Genomic DNA, 26,286 nt, shown 5'->3' with positions numbered 1-26,286 from the left:
CGTGTGTGCGCGTGCATACATTCCTGAACTTAAGGTTTGCAACAGAAGGGGTACGCACTTCTTTTAAAGACTGGGGAAGCCTTGCACTCAGGAGCTTGGACTGGCTCGTCTCAGCAGCCCAGGAGAAGAGCATTTGCCTCCTCAGAACCTTCCAGGAAGGGCCTGGGAGCTGAGACCCTGCTTCTGCATCTGACCGGGGTGTCTTTGGGGGGGGTGAGGGAGGGAAGAGGGGACCCGGTCCAAGCCGGACTGGACCGGGACCTTCTGCTGCCTGAAAGGGTTGGGCAGTGGGGCCTGAGTGCTGCATCCAACCTGCATCCCTTGTGAGGCTGCAGGAGGTCCTGGGGAGGAGGGCAGGCCGCTTGCTGCACCCCCCAGCTGCTGCTGGGGAGGGTTGTGGGTGCAGCTGGGCAGGCTCTGGATGAGAGGACAGTGTGGCGGGTGGGGGGGGGTGTCCAAGTCCCGGTAGACCAGCCCAGCAGCCAGGCCTGGAATGGGAGGTCTTCCTTCCAGATGCTCATAGCACTCGAACCAGGGCTCATCCCACGGCACTGATGGCCAGGAAGTAGAAGACCGAGGAAGGCAAGTACTTCTTCACACAGTGCATAATTAATGGGTGGCATTCTCTGTCAGGGGGTGTGGTGATGGCCACCAGCTTGGATGGCTTTAAGAGGCACTTAGACAAATGCATGGAGGTCAGGGCTGTCAGTGGCGGTGAGTCTGGGGGCCACCTCCAGCCTCCGAGGCAAGATGCCTCTGAGGAACCCCAGTCGCAGGGGAGCAACAGCAGCAGGGGAGGGGGGGGTGCAGCTTCATCCCTTGCCTATGGGCTTCCCCGGAGCATCTGGTGGGGAGACAGGGGGCTGGGCCGTGGGCCTGTTCCAGCCAGGCTAGGATGCTCAGGCTTCCAGAAGGTCTATTGTGTGGACATTCCGTGGGCCCCGTGATGCTCACCGCTCCTCATTGAGTCGTGCCTCAGAAGCAACCTAGTTCTCAGTGTTCATCGGGGCACAGGGTGGCTAGAGCTGCTCCCCCCGAGCACCGTTCCCGGGTAGAGCCCCCCGCCTGAGCCCCACATGATGGGCGGCCCCTTCGTTCTTGCGGGCCCTCGATGGCCGAGGGCAGACCCCGTCTCCTAGCAACACAGAAGGAGAACCTGCTGATGTCGACACCCGGGTGCTGAGGCACCTCTCGAGGATGTGGAGCCGGTACCCAGAGCCGCAGCTCATGATGGGCGCCCCAGCTGGGCTGCTTCTAGGGCTTGTGGCCATGCTAAGGCTGTTGGGGACACATGGCTACGAGCCAGAGAGTAAGTGTGGCCTGGGCTTTGGGGGCGGCGGCGGTGGTGGTGTGAGGGCCCACTCCCCTCTGGTTCCCTAAGAGGGGGCTCCCCTACCAGCCCCCCTCTTGTAAAAGTCCCCCCCCGCTTTAAAGGAAGGCTGGCCTATCAATCCTTCCAGACCTCTCTGGGTCATGGAGAGGGGACTTGGGGCCGTGCCATGTTGGGAAGGGGTCCTAGAGTGGCAATTGTCACCCTGATGCCTGTTCTCGGATGGATTGGGTCGGGAGGGGGGAGCTCAAAATGAAGGCGTCCCCTTCCACCCTGGGGGGAGTCCCTGTGATTTAATCCCTTAGCGAGTGGCTTGTTTTGGCTCGGGTTTGGGACGCAGGAGGAGGCGGCTGATGGCAAGCTGGCTCTAGAGTGGGGGGTGGGGGTCTCAACCTCAGGTCCCCAGGCAGAGTTGGACTGCAGCTCCCGTCACCTCAGCCACAAAGGGCCAAACCCTTGATGTGGGCCAAGAAGATCTGGGGGCCCAAGGCGGAGAACCCCCCTTCTCTAGAGAACTGGGCGCCAGAGCAGGAAGCTGGAGAGCTTTGCTGGGAGAGGGGCATGGCCTCAGCCAAGACCCTGCCGCCACCAGGGCATAGACATCTCGATTTCGGGGGGCGGGGGGGGTACGGGGCACATGGGAGGAGAGCTGGCCTTGTGGTCGCAAGCACGACTTGTCTCCTTGCTAAGCAGGGCTCACCCTGGTTTGCATGTGAATGGGAGACTACATGTGTGTTCTCTGCCTAAGCCCCAGCCAGCCGTTGGCGCTCTTGGGAAAGGTGAAGGAAGAAGCCCGCTATGCTGGAGAAGAGGGAGGGGGAGGCATTCAAGGTTTTAACTCCCACCCTGGTGGAGAGTTTGGAAAGGTGTTTAAAATATCTGAATGTGGAATACATTACCTGCATTAAGAAATATGGAATATACCCCCTTGGTTCAATGGCAGTTCATCCAGACAGGGACAGGAAAGCAACGTTTTTGATAGTGGGTCCCCAACTGGGGCGGCAGTCCTAACCACACAGACTAGCAAGTCAACCTCACGGCAGTAGCGGCTGGTCCTTACGCCAGTCGGAGGTCCTCATGGGCTCTGCTTCCCCGGCAGTCGCTGGGGTTCCTCCACTCACTCCCACCCTGCATAAAAACTGTGCGGCCGGCAGGCTGGCCATTCATCAGGTAGAGTTGCATGGTTAACTGCATTGCTCTACCTGATGAATGGCCAGCTGAGTCAATACTGTCCCATTGACCTTAGAGGGACTTCTGAGTAAACATGCAATAGGACCAGGCAGCAATTTGGTTAGGCTGTGCTGGGCCCAAGAGGTGGCTCTTTCCTTCCTTCCTTCGTCTACCACCTCTTACAGAAGTCTCAAGGCGGCTTACAAGGGCAGTGGCGGCTAAGCCTTTGGGGAATGGCAAGGCCAGCAGTATTCTGCTCTGCCGCTTACTCTCCGTTGAGTGCAGGGAGGTCCTTAAATGCCCTACAGGCGGCTGGAGAGATCCAAGCTGCACTTGTCCTAGCTGGCCACAGGGTGTCACCCTTGACTGCCAAAACCAGAGCTGCCAGCTGTGTGTTTTGAGGGCCCTGGTGAATCCCGGCCCGCCTGCCAGGGTGCCTTGGGCCTGAAGAACACAACGAGAGCATGGCGTGTATAAAGGGGAGGGGGGCGGTGGGGAGGACGGTTCACCATGGGGCCACTCCCTATCTGCACCATGCCCCCCCCCCAATCCAGGGCAAGATGCAGAGAGCACTCCTCCCACCTCACGACAAATGATACTCTGGGCGGGTGGCACCTTTGCCCCCTCCCCATTTGTTCCCCTTTTGAATACCATTTGTATGGCGTGTGTCGCCCCTTCCGTGGCGCGGATGCACAGTCGGCACACGTGGTTCACTTCTGTCTGAGAATCCAGAAAGTGCTGGGGCTCTTGGAGGCGATCTGGTCCCGTGCTTGGGCGATGGGGGAAGTCCAGAGACTCAGGGCTGGAGCGACCCCAAGAGACGGAGGTCCCTCTGCTTGCAGAGCGCCAGTGAGGGAGAGCACCCCCCCACCCCGAGCATGAGTTCTAGCATCATATCCATGTGCACACATGCAGTTGTGTTTATTCCTGGTGGTGTCCTGGGGCGGCCCTTCCATGAGGCAAGGGGAGGCAGTTGTCTCGGGCAGGTGATTGCTGCGGCAGCAGCGAGGAGGACACAAGATGCTTTTAAAGAGAGGAGGGGGAGGGGTGCACGGAAGCGGGGGCCGCAGCATTTGGCCTCCTCCTTCCTCTGGCACACAGAGGCCGTGAACTGCCCCTGGAGCCATGCCTAGGCAAACAAAGACCAACGTGTTCCCTCTAATCTTAAAGAAGCTTCTGCCATGACAAGGGTGACTGACATGCCCCCTCCCAAGCCTGACGCCTCAGGCAGCTGCCTGCTCCTCAGGGGAGGGCGGGGGGGGGGGCTGCTCATGGCTCTGTTTGCTCATTGGCTTAAGTAGGGATGGATTCCTCACCTCCCTCATCCCAAAGTTGGAGGTGGCTTCCGATTAGCCGGAAACACTAACCATCCAGTCAAACAGCAGCAGCTGTTCCGGGCAACAGCCTGTGCCCCCAAAGCAACCGCCTGACCAGGTCAGCCTTGCCCTGCCCTCCCCCCAAACGCCAACCACTGGCACGCCTCCTGGGGGAGCTCAGCTCTCAGTTTCAGGGCCACCACCAGAAAGGCCCTGCTAGTCCTTCCTTCCTGCTGCTGACCTAACTCCGCTGGTTGTGGGAACACTGAGCACGGCCCACCTCATAGATCTGCTGCGGGTGGGGCCAGGCTCCTGAGTGGCCCCACAAAGAGACTGTCTTCCTTTTCCTGGCCTGCCCATCTACAGACAGCTGAGCTGAGTTTCTCCAAGGGGTTGGTGCTGGTTTTTGAATGCTCCCTGTTTTAGCTGCATATACTTGTACAGGTCTTTTAATGGCAATGTTATTGATGCTTTCATGATTTTCAGTTTGTCCCTAACACTTTGTTGGTTGCTTTGAATATTTTATAGAAACGTGGGATAGGAATTTGTCCAATCCAGTAAAACGGGCAGCAAGATGAGGTGCAGGTGCCTGCTTGGCTTAGCTGGAGTGGGCATCAGGGGTATTTTTGCCCTTTCCAGAACCCCTTCCCATGGCCAAGGCTCACTCAAGGCCCCAGAACATGTGAAGTGAACAGCAAGGAAGAGGGCACCTCTGAACATGTGAAAAGTGCCTTTTTATCGCTATTCAGAAACCAAATTACTCCCAGCTGGGATTTGGAGACCCATTTCCAGAGCCAAACGTGTGGCTGACAGTCCGAGCTGGGCCCTGGGCTTTGCATTTGATCACGGAGCTTCCTGCCCCCTGCATCACGGTGTCCCCTTTGGCCCTCTGAGCCACGGATCCTTACTTCTCTGGAGGCTTCCTCCAGCATTGGCACGGCCATTTCCTCTTCCGTGAGCTGGCCTGCGTTGGCTCACTCTCCTTCCTAACCTTCCTTCCTTCCTTCCCCTCAGCCTGTGGGAAACGGCCCCTGGCACCCAGCCATGGTGGCAACGTGCGGATTGTGGGGGGCGTCGACGCCTTGCCCGGAGCGTGGCCCTGGCTGGTCAGCATCCAGATCCCCACTCCCAAAGGGCCCCGGCACTCGTGTGGTGGCTCCCTCCTCTCCAACAGCTGGGTCCTCACTGCCGCTCACTGCTTCAAGACCAATCGGAGGTGAGCCAGAAGGCGGCAGCCTGGCGGGGAGGGGTGGCGGCAAGGGCCCCTGGGGGTAAGGGGACCCCCGGCGATGTCACCGAGTGGGGCTGCATTCCTGCCAGGGGCCTGCTTGGCATATTCAATGCTTCTGGCTGGATCACTGTAGCACGCTTTACGTAGGGCTGCCCTTGAAGAATGTTTGGAAACTGCAGCTAGTGCAAAATGCGGCAGCTAGGATTGTATCCGGAGCTGCCTGCTGGCATCACATGACGCCCTTTTGGAAAGAGCTACATTGGCTGCCAATTTGTTTCCGGGTCCAATTCAAGATGCTCTTTTTGACCTTGACTCTTGACTCTTAAGGGTTTGGGCCCGGGATACCTGAGGGACTGCCTGCTCCCAAGGGTGCTGCCCGCCTGACAAGGACACCGGGGAGGGCTCTGCTCCAGGTGCCGCCTAAAATGAGGGTGCCGCCGACAATGTCGTGCACGGGGGTGGGGTGGGGTGGCAGGGCCTTCTCAGTCACATCCCCCCCCCCCCAGGCTTTGGAAGGCTCTCCACTCCTCAGTCTCCATCGCAGTTTTTCGGAAGCAAGTGAAATCTTGGCTTTTTATTCAGGCTTTTCTTAGTCTTGTTTTTGTTGCTACTGCTCTGTATTTTATGGTTTCTTAAACTTTCAATTAGATTTTTATTTTTATATTCACATTTAATATTTGTATTGTTTTAACTGTTTAATTGCTTGGTATGGTTTTTAAATGGTTTGAGATTGTTTTAATGAAAGGTGGTATAAAAACCTAACCATAAATAAATAAAATAAACATGCAGAATGCCTCTCGGTCCAGGAGCCAAGCAAACAAGCCAGGAAGATCTCAGATCTTTAGGACCAACAAGAGAAAGTCCGTTTTATTTATTTATTATTTATTTATTCGATTTGTATACCGCTCTTCCGAGCTGGCTCAGGGCGGTTTACAATTTACACACAGGACATAGTTCACCTATGGAATTCCTTCCCATGGGATGGTGGTGACGGCCACCAGCTTGGATGGCTTGAAAAGGGGCTTGGACAGATTCATGGAGGACAGGTCTTATTAATGGCTACTAGTCTGGTGGCTGTGGGCCCCCTCCAGCCTCAGAGGCAAAATGCCTCTGAATACCAGTTGCCGGGGAGTAATGGCAGGAGAGAGGGCCTGCCCCTTTCAACTCCTGCCTGTGGCTTCCAGGGGCATCTGGTGGGCCACTGTGTGAGAGAGGCTGTAGGACTAGATGGGCCTCCTTGCAGGGCCTGATCCAGCAGGGCTGTGCTGATGTTCTTATCTGTCCGGTTAGCAGGGCAGGGTAAAAGAGGGCCCCCCTTCAAGGCAGGCTCCACTTCTGGCAGCCCCCTTTTTAGCACACTGCTGGGATGTGGCAGCTTCCTCAGCCATGCCCCCGAAACAACTTGATGACGCTTGAAGCAGAGAGCTGTGTTTCAAGCAGGGACCCCTTGGGAAAAACCTCTCAGTGTGTGAAGACTTCTCAACCACGCCGGCCTCCGCAGGGTGCTGCTCCTTCCCCAGCACAGGGATGGAGGCTTCAGGAGAAAGTGGCCCCTGTCTCATGCAAGGTGCACGGAGTGCTGGGAAGCGCAGCCCTCCCCAGAGCCTCCTCTGGGGGAAATGATGCTGGGAAGGACCACACTGTCCTCAGCCCTCTCTGTGCACATCACGTTTCCTCAAGGAGACTAGGCACAGCACAGCACGGCGAGAATGGCTGCCTCTCCATGGGGCCAGGAGGGCTGGGCAGAGTCGGTGGCCAAAGCTCCCCACAGGCCTAACCACCACTGAGGCAGAGAGGGAGGGAGAGACAGCTGCGCCTCCTTTGGTGCTCCACCCACCCCGAGGGGCTTATTAGGATGAGCTGCTGCTGCTTGCAAGGCCCTGCCCATTTCCGGGCTTCCAAAGCTGCCCCACCAGCTGGCGCAGACACCTAGCGGATTCTCCATCTGTGGCGTGGCCAGAGGTGGCTCGTGCCAGACCCCCTTGCATCCCAAGGCTTTCCAACTGTAGGCACCTCTGCAGGCGGTGTGTCCCCTGCGTGCCATCTCCGCTGTGCTGCTCGTCACTTACACACTTGCTTGGTGTCCTTGTCCAGCTGGCCCCAAGGTGGTCCTGGTGCATTGATGCAACCAGTGTGCCAAAATCTGCACGGAGCCAAAGGCAGTGCTGCTGTCCCAGGGGTGGGGGGTTGGTCACATCTCACATCCTTCCCAATGTTCATGAGCACCTGAGTGGCACTTACTTTGGAGGTGAGGTGCACACTCAGGTTGCACGTCAGGCCTTGTAGTTTGCACAAGCAACACTCTTTGGGCCATGTTGGCCCGAATCCCAACAGGGTCCTGGGGGGCTGGGGCTCAGGGGTTTTGAGGGAGGGCAGTTGGGGGAGCCGGGCAGAGCTCTGCTAGAAAGACGCCTGGAAGCCTCCTGCTTGCTGATCACAGTGTCCGTTGCATGTGCCTGCAGATCGCTGGCTCATTGGAGGATTGTGGTGGGGGCCACGGACCTCTCCCAGTTGCCGAGCTCCGTACAGACGCCGAAGGTGCACGGGGTGATCATCCACCCAGACTACAATCCCCGCACGGAGGCCAACGACATTGCACTGATCCAGCTGGACCAGCCTGTGCTCTTCACCAACTACGTGCAGCCAGCCTGCCTGCCTCACGCCACGAGGGACTCCAGGAGCTCCTTCTCCAACTGCTACATCAGTGGCTGGGGCACCACCGCCCAGAACAGTGAGGGAGTGAGAGTGGGTGTGGGGGGCGGCGGCGGGCAGGGGCTGCTTGGGCGGCGGGTGGAGAGGAGGACTCTGGGCTTGCCGCCACATGCAGGGCAAGGGCAGAGAAAAGAGCCACTGAGGACTGCGGGGCCCAAAGCAGGAGGTTGACCTATAGCTTTGGAAACCCAAACCACAGAGTCTTGCCAATGTGGACTTCGTGTGTGCCGGATTTCATAACTGTATGCCCATCAATTCAGGAGGTGTAAAAGGAGGGCCTTGATCTCCTTCCCCACATTTGTGGCAAGTTTCAGGGCTCTAGGACCAACCAGTAGGGATGTGCAAAATGTTTCGGGCACAGAACGATCTGTGCCCGAAACAGCGAATTTCGGGTGATTCGGGGCCGAACGGAATCACCCACAAAAAGATCCGAGAAATTTCGGGCACGAGCCGAATCACCTGAATTTCAGGCCCGAAAATTCGGGTGATTCGGACCTCCATTTTTTTGCCTTCTTTCCCCCCCTCCGTTTTGAGCTATGACGTCTATTTGAATTTCCCGCCTTTTTGCATCCCATTGACCAATGCAAAAAGGTTGGATGTGACGTCTGCTCGAATTTCGGGTGCCAGGGGCAAAATAGTGGGGTGGGGTGGTAGTTCCTAATGGGTGGAGGTTACCACCCCAATTGCAGAGGGATTGGGCAAAGGGCTGATTTTTGGTGAATTTCTGAAGTTTTAGTGTCTTTGGGGCAGATAGTGGCATAACATGGGATCTGTGCCAAAAGGATGGGGTGGGGTGGTAGTGCCTAATGGGTGGAGGCTACCACCCCAATTGCAGAGTGATTGGGCAGAGGGCTGATTTTTGGTGAATTTCTGAAGTTTACGCATCTTCAAGGTTTTCCCTGTGAAGGGTGTATCGCTTCACGTTGGGGGAAAAGGGGTGTCCTAGAGCGGGGTGGGGTTGGTGGTAGTGCCAGGTTGGGGCAAGGAAGCTACCTGAATTTTTTCAAAGGATTTGGGCAGAAGGCTGATTTTTGGTTAATTGTTGAAGTTTTCGCGTCTTTAAGGTTTTTCCTCATAAGAAGTTATAATGGAGTTTTCATCAGCCCCATAAGTGCACTTAGGGGGTGCTGGGGTGGCCCAGAGCGAGTGGTGGTGTAGTGCACATAGGGTGCCAACCACCCCCATGGGTTTCTAATCCATGGGGTACAGGGTTCTGTTGTTTGATGTTTTCTGAGTGTGGATTCTATGATAGCAAATGAGATTATCAATGAGACACCATGAATCCACTCTAATTTGCTATCATAGAATCCACACTCAGAAAACCTCTGAAACAACAGAACCCTGTACCCCATGGGTTAGAAACCCATGGGGGTGGTTGGCACCCTATGTGCACTACACCACCACTCTCTCTGGGCCACCCCAGCACCCCCCAAGTGCACTTATGGGGCTGCTGAAAGCTCCATTATAACTTATGAGAAAAAAATGAGGAAAGACACGTAAACTTAAGAAATTCACCAAAAATCAGCCCTTTGCCCAATCCCTCTGCAATTGGGGTGGTAACGTCCACCTATTAGGCACTACCACCCCACCCCACCCCACTCTTTTGACCCAGATCCCACGTTATTCCCCCCATCTGCCCCAAAGACACTAAAACTTCAAAAATTCACCAAAAATCAGCCCTTTGACCAATCCCCCTGAAATTTGGGTGGTAGCCTCCACCCATTGGGAACTACCACCCCACCCCACTATTTTGCCCCTGGGACCCGTTTTTTACCTGAATCGATTCGGATTCGGATTTAATCCGAATCCGAACCGAATCAGGGTTGATTTGGGTAGCCCATATTCGGGCACAGAACAGAACGGGGGTGATTCGGTTCGGGTCCCGAACTGAATCACCGAAATGCACACCCCTACCAACCAGTGATTTTTGGAGAACCCCCCCCCCATTTCCCCATTGAGCACTATGGGTGTTTTTTTCTTTCCAAAATTTGTTGGAATTAGGATTCAAATTCTGAATCTGATCCGATATCGCCAGAACCTGATATTTTCAAATGCAGATCAGGTCGAATCTGAATCCAAATTTTCTGAACATGCACAAGCCTATTAGGAAGACCACCTATGTTAACATAAGGAATATCTTTACAGAGGGAGAGAGAGCAGAGCTCAGGGGTGAAGCACTTGCTGGCAACATCTGTAGGGAAAGCCGAGTCTGAAGCTCTGGAGTGCGACTGCCAGTTGGTGCAGACATTCCTGAGCTAGGCGGACTCAGAGCCAGCGTGGCGTAGTGGTTAGAGTGCTAGACTAGGACTGGGGAGACCCCAGTTCAAATCCCTGCTCAGCCATGAAACTCACAGGGTGGCTCTGGGCCAGCCACTTACCTCTCAGCCTGACCTACCTCACAGGGTTGTTGTGAGGATAAATAGAACCTTGTATACCACTCTGAGGTCCTTGGAGGAAGAGCAGGATACAGGCAAACAGGATGTTCCCTTTGATGGAGCTTCCCATGGCCCCCTGTGTATGAATCCAGTGCGGCGCTGCTTTTATCACCCAGGGCACGATGCACAGCAGCCAAGCGGCATCAGCTCCAGTGCTTGGGAACAACGGCAGGAGCAGCTCTGACATGGGGCCACGTGTGCACGCAGTGGCTCCTGTTCCCGTGGGCAGCGCAGATGGGCTGTGCAGAAGCTGTGCAAGTGCTTCCCCCTTCCATGGGCGGGGGGGGGGGGGGCTTTTGTGGTATGCAAGCCAGCAGAGCAGGGCTTTGTCAAGGGGAGGGGGCCGTAGTCCCAGGTTGAATCCCTGGCAGCATCACCAGGTCGGCCTGGGAAAGACTCCTGCCTGACACCTTGGAGTGGTGCTGCCAGTCAGGGTAGATAGTACTGAGCTAGAAGGACCAAGGGTCTGAGAGCCAGGCTAGGAACATAGGCAGCTGCCCTATACTGAGTCAGACCCTTGGTCTCTCTAGCTCAGCATTGTCTTCACAGACTGGCAGCGGCTTCTCCAAGGTTGCAGGCAGGAGTCTCTCTCCACCCTATCTGCAGATGCTGCCAGGGAAGAGGGAACTTGGAACCTCAGAGATGCTCTTCCCAGAGCGTCTCCATCCCCTCAGGGGAATATCTTACCGGCTGCATCAGGCTAGAGCCAGCTTGGATCTGCTCCCCTTACCTACTCACTTAGCTGGCAGCGGAGGCTTCCTTCCTTCTCCCATTTTGCTTGTGGAGGGCCCAAGAGCATGGAAACCTCTCCACTGGTCTGTGTGTGCCACTGACCGACTGCTCTGCCACCCAAACCACATTAGGACAGAAGAAGCACGTGACTGCCGTGGGTCATTCAAAAACGAGCCTGGGGGCACTCGTCTGTTTATTTATTTAGCATATTTGTATCCCGCCTAGAGATTTTGGTAGTGGGCGGGATACAAATATGCCAAATAAATAAGTAGTGTTTCCGTGCTTGCTTTGGAATGATCCGTAGCAGTCACTGGGGGGAAGTGGGTCAGGATCAGGCACGAGGGGAGGGTCTCTAACCCTTTCCTCCGACTGCTGTCTTGTTCTGGATCACCCATCACCACCCAGGGCTGCTGCTGCTGCTGTTGTGTTGAGTCCTTGGAGTGGAGAAGAAGGATGGGGAGGGAGGGAGGGAGGGAGGGAGGGAGGGAGGAGCTGGCAGGAGCAGGCCTGGAGGAGGAGGAGGAGGAGGAGGAGGTGGTGGTGGCGGCAGAAGCTCCTCCTCCTCCTCCTCCTCCTCCTCATCATCATCATCATCATCATCTCCTCCCCTCTTTCTGCCCCCAGGTGTGAAGACATCCGATGTCCTGCAGGAGGCCAAGGTGAACCTACTAGAGGTTGACAAATGCAACAGCAGTGAGTGGTACAACGGGGCCATGAGCCCCTACACCCTGTGTGCGGGATACGAGGAAGGAGGCATCGACAGTTGCCAGGCAAGGAGGCCCAGCCTGCCCCTTCCCCCCGGCTCTAACTAGGGCTTCTCTCCTGACAGCTGGCAGGGCTCTCTCTCTCTCCGCCCCCCCCCCTCAAATAGGAATGGCTTGAGCGGAAATGCTGGCCCTCTAATGCAGTCCTGTGTGCTGAGACTAGCAGCAACCAGGCTAGATAAGATGAATATTTTTTTAAAAAAAATGTAGATTGAGGACATTGTTAACAGATGCTGGTGATAACAGGCCTGCTTTGAAAAGGCCACCTGTCCTCTCTGGGATCGGGGCAGCTCTGGGGCATAGGAACATAGGAGGCTGCCATCTACTGAGTCAGACCATTGGTCTATCTAGCTCAGTATTGTCTACACAGACTGGCAGCAGCTTCTCCAAGGTTGCAGGCAGGAATCTTGTCTCTCAGCCCCATGTTGGAGATGCTGCCAAGGAGAGAACTTGGAACCTAGATACTCTTCTCAGAGAGGCTCCACCCGCTGAGGGGAATCTCTTCCAGGGCTCACACTTCTAGTCTCCCATTCAAATGCAACCAGGGTGGACCCTGCTTAGCTAAGGGACAAGTCATGCTTGCTCCCACCAGACCAGCTCTCCTCTCCCTATGCGATTGTGCCCAGTGTGTTGGGGGTGAGGGGGAGAAAGCCCTCGGATGGTGGCAGCAGCAGCAGCAGCCACGGACTCAATTGTCGCTCTGCCCCCCCCCCATTGTTTGAGATGCATCTCAGGACAGATCTCTTGCCCCGGTTAGCCTGCTGAGAGATGCTGAGATTTCAGCTGTGTGTCCTTCCTCCATGGCCTTTCCTTACCTGCCCTCCCTTCCTCTTCCTCCTGCGTCTTTGTATTTAGATGGCAAGCTTGCAGGCTGGGTTTAATCGTACCTATATGTGTGTCTAGTGACCACCTTAAGTGGCACAGCGGGGAAATGCTTGACTAACAAGCAGAAGGCTGCCAATTTGCATCCCCGCTGGTCTGTTTCCCAGACTATGGGAAACACCTTTATCGGGCAGCAGCGATATAGGAAGGTGCTAAAAGGCATCATCCTCTCACACTGTGCTGGAGAAGGCCATGGTGGCCAGCCCCTCCTGGATTCTACCCAAGGCCACCCCAGGGCTTTTCTGTGGGCGCCAGGAGCCGGCACCGACTCGACGGCACAACTTGCCCTTTAGTGCCGTGCAATTAGGCATTTCAAGAAGAGTGCAGTGATGGCTGGGGCCATCCAGTTTGCCTTCTGCTGGAAGAAGGAGCCTGACTTGGGAGCAGGGACTCCTCCCGATGCCACGACCAGGATTCTCCCTCCCTGTTGAAGGGTGAGGGAAGTGGTGCCTGCTGCTGTTTCCCGAGATGACGGGAGAGGAGCACCATGGAGAGGGCGGAGGGGAGAGCGAGCAGGGGCAGCCAGACGGGGCCGGGATCCCGCTCACCGCTGCCAGCCAGGCCCCAACTGCCATGGAGGCCTGGGGGGGATGCTGGGGGCCCCAGCGGCTTCACCGCAGTCAGCATCCAGGCAAACAAGAGCTGGGATCGACATGGCAGGTGTGCTGGCGGGGAGGAGCCGTTTTTCACTCGCCCGCAATCCGTGCGTCCAGCAGCTGCAGTGGCGAGGGAACGGGGTGGGGGGGCGGGGGGAAATGCCCCCCTCCCTCACATTCTGTCCGGGGCCACCACCAGCCTTCCTACACCCCTGGATGCATCAAAAACCAACAGCTTCCTAAGACGCTGGTATTCCATGTTGGTCTCTAAAGCATCCCTCAGAAGACCACCCATAGGCTGACGCTGCTAAAAGATTCCTATCGTCCTTCTGAGGAAGATTTTACTGAGCATCCTCCATAAAGCTGCCATTCATGGGCCTGCCGGCCGGCCGCGTCCAGCCTGGTGCCCAGTGTGCTCCTCATGGCAGCAAAGGATGATGGCCCTCAGCAGCCTCAGCCTGGCTGATCAGGGTGGTACAGAAATGTCCCAGTCCTGAAAGATGCCGGTGGGTGGTGGCACTCCTGACCTTGGCCCAGAAGAGCGAGGGGACTCCTCCCTGCAGGCAGGATGGCCCAAGCGCAGGCGGCGGCAGCTGCTCCCGCCTTGGGTCTTGCCTGCCCCACACGCCAGCGTTGCACCCCCCCCCTCGAGCCCCATTGACACAGGCCTTTCTTCCTTCCCTCTGCAGGGAGACAGCGGAGGGCCCCTCATGTGCAAAACCGACCCCAACTCCCGATACTACGTGGTCGGCATCACCAGCTGGGGGAAGGGCTGTGCCCAGGCAAACAACCCCGGGGTCTACACCTCCACGCAGCACTTCCTGGAGTGGATCCTGGGGAAAATGGCGAGCCAGATAAAGGGAGGGGTCCAAGAGGAGACGCTGCCGCCCGGCCCGGCCTCTCTCTCCCACCACCCTCCTGGAATCACACTCCTTCCGAACAGAAGGCCAACGAGGGCTACTGCAGAAGAGCCCCCCCCCGAGGAAGTGGCCTCGTCCACTCCCCTCAAAGCCACCACCAGGTTTCGGCTGACCAATGCTCCTTCGGACGCCTCGGAGAAGGTTGCTGGACTTCCGCAGTGGCCCATGACGCGCAAGATGCCCATGAGCAAGGAGCCCGAGCCCACCATCCACGTGGGCCCCCCCTTCGTCCCTCTGCTGGCTTCACCTCCAGCCATTGAACCCCCATTTGTCCCTCAAGAGAAAATGGTCACCCTGGAAGCCCCATTTTTCCCCCAGGAATCCCCTCCCACACCTCCAGCCCCTCCATTAATCCCTAAAGATATCCCTCCGACGCTCCTCGAGGCCCCCTTCGTCCCTGCAGAGCTGCCTGTCACGCTACAGCCCCCCTATATCCCTCAAGATAACATCTTCACTACCCCACAGCCCCCGTTTCTCCCCACAGAGCCCCCATATGTCCCCTCAGAGCTGATGTTAACAGAGAGCACCCCCAATTTTTTAAAGGGTTATCCCGGGCTTCAGGCCCCAGAATACGAACCCCCGTACATCCCCTCCGAAACCTTTCCCACTCTGGACCCCCCTAACAATTCTCCAGAGAAATCTCACACACGGAGGCCCTTAAATGACCCCCCCGTGACAGTTGTCGTTGTGAAGCCCCCCACTAGCCACCCAGATCCCTCTACCTTTTCTCCAGAGGCACTAACCACACTGGACCCCCCTAACGTTTCTGAAGGAACATCTCCCACACTGGACCCCCCTAACATTTTTAAAGATGACCCCCCCACACTGGATCCCCCTAATGTTTCTGAAGAGACACCTCCCACACTGCCGCCCCCCTACATCCCCCCAGAAACACCTCCCACGCTGGAGCCCCCATTCATCCCCACAGAGCAAAGAGTCACTCTGGAACCCCCCTACACCCCCGAAGTGTCACGTCACACTCTGGAGCCCCCCTACACCCCTGAAGAGTCACATCATTCTCTGGAGCCCCCCTATACCCCTGAAGAGTCACATCATTCTCTGGAGCCCCCCTACACCCCTGAAGAGTCACATCATTCTCTGGAGCGCCCCTACAGGCCCATAAAGTTATCTTTCACTCTGGAGCCCCCGGTCAGACCCACAGAGATCCCTTTCACTCTGGAGCCCCCCTACACCCCCAGAGAGAGACCCTTCACTCTGGAGCCCCCCTACACCCCCAGAGAGAGACCCTTCACTCTGGAGCCCCCCTACACCCCCAGAGAGAGACCCTTCACTCTGGAGCCCCCCTACAACCCCCCTGAGGTGCGCCCTACTCTGGAGCGCCCATATACACCCCCAGACGTGCCTCCCCCACTGGAGCCCCCCTACATCCCCCCAGAGAAACCTCCCTTTCAGCAAAGCCAACTTTCTGGAAACGCCTTAGACTCCCCTTGGAAGTCTAAATACTTCCCGCTACAGACAGGTGCCCCCCTCCGGATCTCACGGATGCGCGCCAAGACCCGCCGGCACTCTGTGGAAGGGGCCCCCTTGGACACCCGCTCTGATGTCCAGCAGCCCCTGCCAAAGGCATCCAAATAAGGCAGGCCAGGCAGAGGGTCCGTCCCGCTTCCAGCCCACCACGTGGCTAGCCCTCAGGCTGCCCTGCCATGGCCCGGACCCCACACAGCTGTGCTGCAGAAGGTGCAGTCTCACATCCCAAAAACTCTTGCCCCACATCCCATAACTCTTGCCTCCCTAGTCCCATGGCCTCAATCCGCCCTCTGGATTTCCAAGACTGCCACAGACAAGCTAGGGGGGAACGCAGGCCACGGCAGATGCAGGCCTTGTTCAGGTCAACCAAGAAGGAGTTCCCATCTGAGAATGGATGGTTTGATGCATGCCCCCCCCCCCCGCCCTGGGCAGCAGTGTCACCTGCGGGAACGACAGAACAACAATACACAGGGTGAGGAATCTCTCTGCTTCCGCCTGGTTTGTTTCACGGAGAGTCCTGGGGTTGCTCGAGAGCTCCTTCAGAGCAAAAGGACGAGGGGGGATCCATATGTCCCTGGGATTCCCGACAGAGCTCCACACAGGCGTCCACAAGTCTGTTCTAGCAATAGAAATGCCTTCAGGCCGGAGAGGTTGTTGTGTGAGTCTGTGCACGATGGGAAAACATCTGAGATTCTCATGGCACCTTAAGGAGGAACAGATTTCCTGTGGCAGAAGCCTCCCCGGGTGGGAACCCACCTTGCCAGATGCCATGGGCAATAGCAATAGCAATAGCACTTACATTTATATACCGCTCTATAGCTGGAAGCTCTCTAAGCGGTTTACAATGATTTAGCATATTGCCCCCCAACATTCTGGGTACTCATTTTACCGACCTCGGAAGGATGGAAGGCTGAGTCAACCTTGAGCCCCTCGTCAGGATCAAACTTGTAACCTTCTGGTTACAGGGCGGCAGTTTTACCACTGCGCCACCAGTGGGCAGATATTATCTACCTACACAGATGACAAAAAGGGTGTAAATGGTGGGGCTTAAAGGTGATGGGCAGTATCTTGTGGTCAATCCAGTAGCAATCCATTCTAAGGGGCCAGCCAGGGGGCACCAGCCGTTGCTCCTCTCTTTCCCACCCCACCTGAGAGCTGCACTGTCTGCAGGCTACCCATTTGTCAGGTAGAGCTGTGTGGATAACTGCACAGCTCTGGCCAGTCTGCAGGCAGCACAAATCTTGGTTAATCGCACAGCTTTACCTGATGGATGGCCATCCTGAAGGCAGCTGAGGAGCAACCTCTGGTGCCAGCCTGGCTCCTTAGAATGAATCACTACTGGGTCAGTCTGTGGCATTTCTATGCAGCTCCCAAATGTATATACAACCTGATGTTGTATATATCACCATCCCACTTGTGAGGCTGGGTGGCACAGCTTCCTCGGGCGGCAGACTGGCCCAACTGCCTCCCTGGTCCCCTCCTGGCAGTCGCGGCTCTGGCCTGCTCACCCGCTCCTCCCTCCCAGCCGCCTGCCATCCTGCCCTTTCAAAAGGTCAGGGACACTGGAGAGGCAGGAGGCGTCTTGAATCATCCCCTCCCTCTCCAGCTTCCCTGACCTCTGCCTCCCCCAAAGGCGGGATGGGCCACAACCAGGAGAGAGAGCAGGCCGAGGATGGTAAGTGGGGCAGAGGTGCCGCTAGGTAGTTTTGGAGCCTAGACCTAATGGCCATTTCCCTGCCTCTTCAAGATAAGCATCACACACACACACACACACACACACACACACACACACACACACACACACACAGTATTTTTAGTGCAGGGGTTATTGTGGAGGAATAGCTGTCTATCCCACCACTTGCCACCCCGTGTGGAGGATTCGCCCTGCTGCTAACACGTGACCCGGATCTCCCCGGCAATTTCCAGTTTACCCGCTGCTACCAAGTAGACCTTTAGGCTTTGGGCTGAGTCAGTGACAACAGCCTTTCAAACTTCTGTGGCAAAACCCAACTTGGGTAGAGTGGTAAGGCCTAGAGGCATGAGGTGGAGTAAAGAAAAGCTACCATTTTTCTTTTAAAGATAAACAAGTAATTTTACTTTGCAATTAGTTTAATTTAAATTTAATGTTGTTACACAAGTTCAAAAAGACAAAAACAAAAACCATCAGCCATAAGAGCGGAAAGGAGAAAAGGAATGGTTGGAAAACGCATCCAACTAAACAATTCTAAACTGGTCCCTGATACAGAATCCTCCACAGTTTCCTTCCTTCCAGCAACTCCGGCTTGTTCTTTCTCTTGTCCTGGTCACAGGACAGGACTGGGGTTCAAGCCAGCTTGCTGCTTCTGTGATTTCAGCTCTTGCGACGCCACCGCACAGTAGTGGTCTGCAAGCAGGTTTGACGTTGAATGTGTTTGACCGTTTGGGGTCAAACCGAACCACCCCCTGTTTGGTCTGACTTCGGACTGAACCCCATTGGGGGTTTGCGACCCCCCCATTTTTGTAACCACTTACCCCTCCGGGGTACTTCCTCTAGATGTTGGTGGCGTTCCATGGGTGTTCCCACTCCCCCTGCTGGCCTCCTTGCCACCCTAACTGGCCATTCAGCTGGCTCTTCAGCCCGTTTGGGCCTTTCCCCTCCAGCGCAGTGGCCATTTTGGAGGCCGCCACACCTGCGCAATGGGCCTCTGCGTGGCCTGCGATGACCCAGGTTAGGGTGGCAAGGAGGCTGGTGGGGGAGGGAGGCCCTGAACCCCCCCTGCCACCTAGAGGAAGTCCCCCAGAGAGGATAAATGATTAAAAAAATGTGGGGGGAAGGAATTCGCAACCCCCCGGACTGAACCAAATGGGAGTGGGGGGGTTTGAGGGGGTGACAGATTGAACTGACCCAGTCTAGTTCAAGTCTGGTTTGGACTCGAACCAAACCTGGCCAGCCGGTTCCATGCACACTCCTACCGCACAGATTCTCCCAGCCTGGGGTAGCAACTCTTCAGCTTTGACTGGCCTCCACTTGGACTGGACTCCATTCCTTCAGCTTTCCAACATTTTCTTCTTGTCCTCCTGGCTTTGATTGACTCTGATTCACCAGCTCCAACTGTGACTTCAGCTCTGATTCTTTAGGACTCAGTGAAGCTCGTCTCATGATCAGTGAGAAGAGCTTCGGGTGGGTCTGCAGGGAGAGTGGGTTAACTTACCCCTCCCTGCAGATGATCGACAAGCTGTCCCTGGGCAGCTGGATCGGCCACCCACACGATAACTGGCTCTGTCACGGATCAGGGGCCGCCTGGCCCCCGGAAGTTCCAAAATGCCCCACGCAGTTGCACAGGGCATTCTGGGAAGGCCCCCCCGCTGCCGATGCCAGGAGGCTTGTTTTAGCCTCCCGGCCAGGGGTCTCCTCATGAGTTGCTGTGGTGCGGAACCGTGGTGCGGCAACTCATGTTCCAAAACATGGGATTAGTGGAGTGCGTTTAAAATGGGTTTAGCAGAGTGCGCTTAAACCTCTTTCCCCTGCTAACTGGGCAAAGAGGCACCTTTTTAATGTGGTGATTCTCTTTATCGAGCAGGGGAAAAGTAACTGGCCCTATCCAACCCCAGCACAGGACCTCCCGTGACTGTTGCTGATGTCTATCTTATGTTTCTTTTTAGATTGTGAGCCCTTTGGGGACAGGGAGCCATCTTATTTATTTTTTATTTCTCTGTGTAAACCGCCCTGAGCCATTTTTGGGTGCTATAGAAATCAAATTAATAATAATAATAATAATAATAATAATAATACACATGAATACTAATATGGATACTCACACATGGATACTAAAATGTTTAGAAACAACTGGTGTCAGCATAAACATTCAGATATTTATAAAAAAAAGCAATGAGCATGTGGAGTACACTGTTAACAATCAATGGCGAGACACTTGGACAGGTTAGCATTAGAAGAGGCATTTTCCAAGGGGACTCACTATCCCCTCTGTTGTTTGTAATCGCCATGACCCCACTTTCACAAATACTAAACAAAATAGGCCTTGGATACCAAACATCTAAAACATCAAGTAAAATCAACCATCTGCTGTACATGGACGATCTGAAGTTGTATGGAAAGTCCCAGTCAGAAATCGAATCAATGCTAAACACTGTCCGTATATTTGGTAGCGATATAGCAATGGAGTTTGGACTAGACAAGTGTGCTGCATTAATAATGAACAGAGGGAAAATAACAAAAACAGAAGGAATAGAACTGCCCAATGGAAGCAAGATCAAGAACCTGGAAGAGAAAGAACCTTACAAATACTTGGGCATTCTCCAGGCTGATAACATCGCACACACTGAAGTTAAAAGAAAAATTGGAAGTGAATACATCAGGAGAGTTAGAAAAATCCTCAAGTCCAAACTCAATGGCGGGAACACCATACAAGCCATAAACACCTGGGCTATACCTGTTATCAGATACACTGCAGGAATAATAGACTGGACCCAGGCAGAGCTAGAGACGCTAGATCGTAAGACCAGGAAAATCATGACCATCAATCATGCTCTGCACCCCTGCAGGGATGTAGATAGGCTATACCTCCCTCGCAGCTCAGGTGGAAGAGGAATGCTGCAAGTCCATCAAACAGTAGAGGAGGAGAAAAGAGGCCTTGAAGAATATATAAGGGACAGTGAAGAAGATGCACTTCAAATGGTCAATAACATGAAACTATTCAACACCAATGAAACAAAGCAGGCCTACAAGAAAGAACAAGTCAAGAACCGAGCAGAACAATGGAGAAATAAGCACGTGCATGGTCAATATTTGCATAATATGTGGAAAATCAGACATCACCAAGACCTGGCAATGGCTTAAGAATGGCAACTTGAAGAAAGAAACAGAAGGTTTAATACTGGCTGCACAAGAACAGGCACTAAGAACAAATGCAATAAGAGCAAAAGTCAAAAAATCCACCACAAACAGCAAGTGCCGCCTTTGTAAAGAAGCAGATGAAACAGTGGACCACCTAATCAGCTGTTGTAAAAAGATCGCACAGACTGACTACAAACAAAGGCATGACAAAGTAGCAGGGATGATACACTGGAACATCTGCAAAAAAATACAAGCTACCTGTAGCCAAAAATTGGTGGGACCATAAAATTGAAAAAGTTGTAGAAAATGAAGATGCAAAAATATTATGGGATTTCTGACTTCAAACAGACAAACATCTGCCACACAATACACCAGATATAACTGTAGTTGAGAAGAAAGAAAAACAAGCCAAAATAATCGACATAGCAATACCAGGGGATAGCAGAATAGAAGAAAAAGAAATAGAAAAAAATCACCAAATACAAAGATCTACAAACTGAAATTGAAAGGCTGTGGCAGAAGAAGACCAAAATAATCCCAGTGGTAACTGGCACCCTAGGTGCAATTCCAAAACACCTTGAAGAGCACCTCCACACCATCGGGGCCACAGAAATCACCATCAGCCAATTACAAAAAGCAACTTTACTGGGAACAGCCTATATTCTGCGACGATATCTATAACAATTGACAATAAAATTCTGGCATCCCAGGTCCTTGGGAAGGACTCGATGTCTGGATCAAACAAACCAGTCAATAACACCTGTCTGACTGTGTAAACAAGGAATAATAATAAGGGGAGGGCTCCTTTGGCAGGCTAGCCGGGCTCACCCTTGAGCCCGGTGGTTCTCCTGATGGAGGAAAACTGGGCTGGGCTCCCTTCCAGGACACTCCAGCTCTGACTAACTCTCTGCTAGAGCAGCCTCCTATATATCCACACAAATTGTCCTAACACTTCTTTTTAAACAATCCAATCCGTTTAACACAAAGTTCCCTCCATTTTTTGAAATTTCCCTGACCTCCAAAATTAAACTGTCAAACAGCTCTTTCTGGCCCTCGTGGCCCTGCGAGTTTTTTCCATGCACAGGGATTTGCAAGCATATTGGCACAGAAGCCCTACTTGCAATAATGAAGAGGTTTGTGCATATTAAGACAATTTTACAAGGGCTTATTTACAAGAAGGGGTTTGGGAATCTCAATTCAATTCAGTTACCATTCAAGGGTTTATTTTACCAAAACCAAGAAGAGGTCTAGGCCTCATTCCTCCTCAGTTCTTGAGGGCCCAAACAGCAACCGAACTCACAAGAATGTAAGTGTGTAAAACAAGTATATTTATGCAGACATGCATTAGCAGGAACATTTCAACATGTAGCAGAACATATTACCTTCCCACGTATTTCTCTCCCCACTCCTCACTCTGCGTCATGCTCTCTATCATGTTTGTGTAACACATGAGAGGGTCCAGTGATCCAGAGAAACTCATTTTTCCAAGGACACCCAGACAGCAGAAGCCGAAGCCGAAGCCGAAGCCCAGTCCAACACAGAGTGAGGGCATCTACCCAGCAGGGCTTATTCTCAACGGTTCTTCAAACTGCAAAAGAAGCCAGAGCTGCACGCCGCACCCTCACCCGCCACTCACAATCTCCCAAACAATTGCTAGAGAAAGAAAAACAACAGGGAAGGAAAACGGAGAATGACTAGAGAAAGAGACAAAGAGGGAGGAGGGAAGGGAGGATAGGAAAGGAAGAGAAGAAGAAAGAAGCTGCCTTGCAAAAAAAAAGAAAGGGATTAGATTATTTTCTTTCCCCAACTATAGTTGAGGATTGAGACATTTCGCCCCACATCTATTTCTACGACTCTGCTCCTGTATTAAATCCCCATGTTTCCAATGTGCCCAGATGTGTACAATTATCTCTTTTAGTCACCAGCCATTCTACAGCTGTGTGTGTTGTTGATGGGGAAGGGGTTGGAAAAGAAACGGGGACTGAGACCCAGCCATCCACCCCCTACCAACACTCAGAAAACAAAAGTTGAAGCGCCTGTTGGGATGCCATGTGACCTGGTGCCCTGCATGGCCCTGTGGAGTCCAGAGGAGGGCACAGCATCCCTCCTGGGGGGCTTCCGTTCCCTTCAGGGGGCAGTAGAGGTGAGAAGGGGCCAGCCTGGTCGGATCCCGGGGGGTTGAGGGGCCAGGCAGGGAGAGCGGCAGGAAACCGCTAGGCTGGGTTGGAGACAGCTAGGAAACCGGAAGCCCGGTCAGGAAGGGAGCGGGGCTGGAAGTCAGCTCGAAGCCCTGCCAGCTCTGCCCGCCTGGGGCATTTAAAGGCAAGGCAGCTGAGGAGGAGGAGGAGGAGCTGCTTCTGAGTAGGGGAGCCGGGAATTCCCCGGGAGAGGGAACCGGCGGAATGCAGCAAGCCAGGAGGAGGAGCAAGCCATCACCACATCCTGTGGCAGGGAATTCCATAAGTTAGTTATAGGCTGTGTAAAGGAAATCCTTATTTATTGTATTTATATTTATTTAGTTGCTTAGTTAGTTATTGTTAAACCTTTACACTGCCTTTCATTAAAACAATCTCAAGGCTGTTTACAAAACATTTAAAATATAAAACCATAAAAACTGCACAATAAGAATAAAATGGAATATAAAAACATTAAAACTAATTAAAAGTTTAAAAGACATATATAATATAGCCATAAGATACAAAGCCACAGCAAACAAAACACTCATTTAAAAGCCGGGGTAAAAAGCCAAGATTTTTCTTGCTTTCTAAAAACTGTGATGAAGACTGTGGAGCAGAGGCCCACTGGGAGAGCTTTCCAAAGTCTGGGGGCCATGACTGAGAAGGCCCTGTCCCACGTGCACGACAGGTGAGCCTCCCTCATTGTCAGCAAGCGGAGCAGGGCCCCCTCTGATGACCTCATCGAGTGGGCAGAAACCCTTGGGAGCAGGCAGTCCCTCAGGTATCCAGGGTCCAAACCAGCCGCTTGAATTGGACCTGGAAACAAACTGGTAGCCAGTGCAGCTCTTTCAAAAGTGGGGTAATATGGTTCCCGCAGGAAGCTCCAGATAATATCCTGATTGATCGATTAAGTGCCGTCAAGTCAGTGTCGACTCTTAGCAACCACATACTGTAGATAGATTCTCCCCAGGATGATCTGTCTTCAACTTGGCCTTTAAGGTCTCTCAGTGGTGCATTCAGTAAGCAACTCTGCTTCCTCTTACTGTATTTACCCGAATCTAAGATGAGGTTGGGTTTTTTTACTAGTTCTTGTCTGTTAATATGTGGGGTGGGTTTCCATCTTAGATTTAGAGTCTTTTGGGCAATACAAATATAACCTGTATTTAGCCTCTGTCTTTTAAGGCATCATCTTGTATTCAGAGTCACCTTCTATTTGGGTAAATACGGGTAGTTTACTTTCCTGGGAAACTTACAGATGGGAGTGAGATGGATGCTTTCTCTGAACGGTTTCATGGTTAGCAAAAGCCACATAAACTTTCACCTGGCAATCATCTTTCCACAATATGTAACCCTCAAAAATTCATCTCCTGGACTTTAATCACTATTTGAACTGCACTCCCCTAGAAACGCTAACCGTTCATATTGCCCACCATTGCAGCGGATCTTCTGGGCAGGGGGTGTCCATATTCCACCTGAATCACATCCTCCCTCGCTCTGGCTGTGATTGGTTCAGTGTTAGCAAGGGTAAAGTGATGCATATTGGACACTGATGGGATATGAGCTGTTGGTGACTGACCAGGAGGGAGATCTTGGGGTCGTGGTGGACAGCTCATTGAAAGTGTAATCTCAGTGTGTGCGGTAGCTGTGAAAAAGGGATGAGTTAGATCTTCCTGTGCTGGATGGGGTTACACTCCCAGAAGGAGCAGGTACACAGCTTGGGAGTGCTCTTGGATCCAGGCCTCACCGTAGTATCTCAGGTGGAGGCTATGGCCAGGAGCGCTTTCTATCAGCTTTGGCTGATTTGACAGCTGCGTCCATTCCTTGAACAGAACAATCTCAAAACAGTGGTGCATCAGCTGGTAACCTCCAGGCTCGACTACTGCAATGCGCTCTACATGGGGCTGCCTTTGTACGTAGTTTGGAAACTTCAGTTAGTTCAAAATGCGGCAGCCAGATTGGTCTCTGGGGTAACCTGGAGAGACCATATTATGCCTGTTTGAAAACAGCTGCACTGGCTGCTGATATGTTTCCGGGCAAAATACAAAGTGCTGGTTTAGCTTTAAAGCCCTGAATGGCTTGGGTCCGGATTTCAAGAGCATCTTCTTCTGTATGATCCCCATCGCTCGTTGAGGTCATCTGGAGAGGTCTGTCTCCAGTTACCGCTGGTACGTCTGGTGACAACTCGGAACCGGGCCTTTTCTGTAGCTGCTCCTGGTCTATGGAATGCATTCCTGGCAGATATCCGCAGTTTAGGCTCGCTGTTGGCCTTTAAGAGAGCCCTAAAAGCTTATTTGTTTGGCCTGGCCTTCCAAGGCTTGTAAAGTGTTGTTTTTTAAAAGTATTTTAATGGGTTATTTAAAAATGGTTTTAATTATTTTTGAATTGTTTTTATATTGTTTTTAGCATTGTGTTTGAATTGTGAGTTTTATGTCTTTTTAAAAAGTTGTTGTACACCGCCCAGAGCCTCTGGATGGGGCGGTTTATAAATGTAATAAATAAATAAAAATAATAATAAATAATTCCATGCTAGGAATCATTAGGAAGTGGATTGAAAATAGAAATGCTATAATGCCCTTATACAAATCTATGATGCAGCCACATTTGGAGTACTGTCCGGTATACAGTTCTAGTCACCATATCTTAAGAAGGACATTGTAGAATTGGAAAAGGTGCAGAAGTGGGCAACCAAGATGATCAGGGGCCTCGAGCACCTTCCTTTTTGCGGCAAGGCTACAGAAAACATGTGGAGCTTTTTAGTTTAGAAAAGAGGCGACTGAGGGGAGACATGATCAAGGTGTATAAAATGATGCGTGGAGTGGAGAGGGTGGACAGAGATATATTTTTTCCCTTCTCTCACAACACTAGAACCTGGGGTTACCCCACGAAATTCAAGGTTGGGAAATTTAGGATCAACAAGAGGAAGTACTTTTTCACGCAGCACATAATTAATCTATGGTTCAAGTTCACGTTCTTTTATGTTACATCCACAAGCCAAAACAAAAGAAAAAGGTTACAATTATACAACAGTAAATAGAGTATATATAATTAGAACAGGTTAAAATTAAAATTAATTTAAAAAAATTAACAAAATCAGAAATATATTGATAATAAAAATTAAAACAATAAAATGTCCTTATTAACCATCCGGTGACGTATATTTATGGCAGCAGCACAGAATTTAGCCACATTAGATGTAATTACAAACGCTGAGTCTAAAAGCAACAAAAAACAATAAAATTGTTCTTGTTGACCCGGGAATTTACAAAGCAAGGGTGTGATGAAGGATTCATGAATATCCTTATAGAACAGGCAGAATAATAAAACATAATTCATCTATGGAATTCTTTGCCATGGGATGTGGTGATGGCCACCAGGTTGGATGGCTTTAAAGGGAGCTTAGACCAATTCATGGAGGACAGGGCTACCAATGGCTACTAGGCTGGTGGCTGTGGGCCAACTCCAACCTCAGAGGCACGATGCCTCTCAATACCAGTTGCAGGGGAGCAACAGCAGGAGAGGGGGCATGGCCTCATCTCTTGCCTGTGGGCTTCCCAGAGGCATCTGGTGGGCCACTATGTGAAGCAGGAAGTTGGACTCGATCGGCCTCCTTGGGCCTGTTCCAGCAGGGCTGTTCTTATGAGCATTTCTTTTCTTCTCCCTTGCACAACAAATAAACAAACACGAAGTATCCTTCACCAG

General features: G+C 52.8%; 1 protein-coding gene across 1 annotated transcript; it reads left to right on the top strand.

Moving 5' to 3' along the window:
• Positions 1-959: 959 nt before the first annotated feature.
• On the top strand, positions 960-16,060 carry LOC128327184 (uncharacterized). The gene is made up of 5 exons (XM_053255578.1): positions 960-1,309; positions 4,831-5,032; positions 7,510-7,778; positions 11,551-11,696; positions 13,858-16,060. Exons 1-5 carry the CDS (start codon positions 1,198-1,200, stop codon positions 15,682-15,684), a joined length of 2,556 nt encoding a protein of 851 aa, XP_053111553.1. The 5' UTR covers positions 960-1,197; the 3' UTR covers positions 15,685-16,060.
• The last annotated feature ends 10,226 nt before the right edge of the window (positions 16,061-26,286 follow it).

The sequence above is a fragment of the Hemicordylus capensis genome, chromosome 5, assembly GCF_027244095.1.
Source record: "Hemicordylus capensis ecotype Gifberg chromosome 5, rHemCap1.1.pri, whole genome shotgun sequence".
NCBI classification, from domain to species: domain Eukaryota; kingdom Metazoa; phylum Chordata; class Lepidosauria; order Squamata; family Cordylidae; genus Hemicordylus; species Hemicordylus capensis.
The sequence above is the reverse complement of the archived record's forward strand: the minus strand, read 5'-3'. Positions and strand labels throughout refer to the sequence as shown.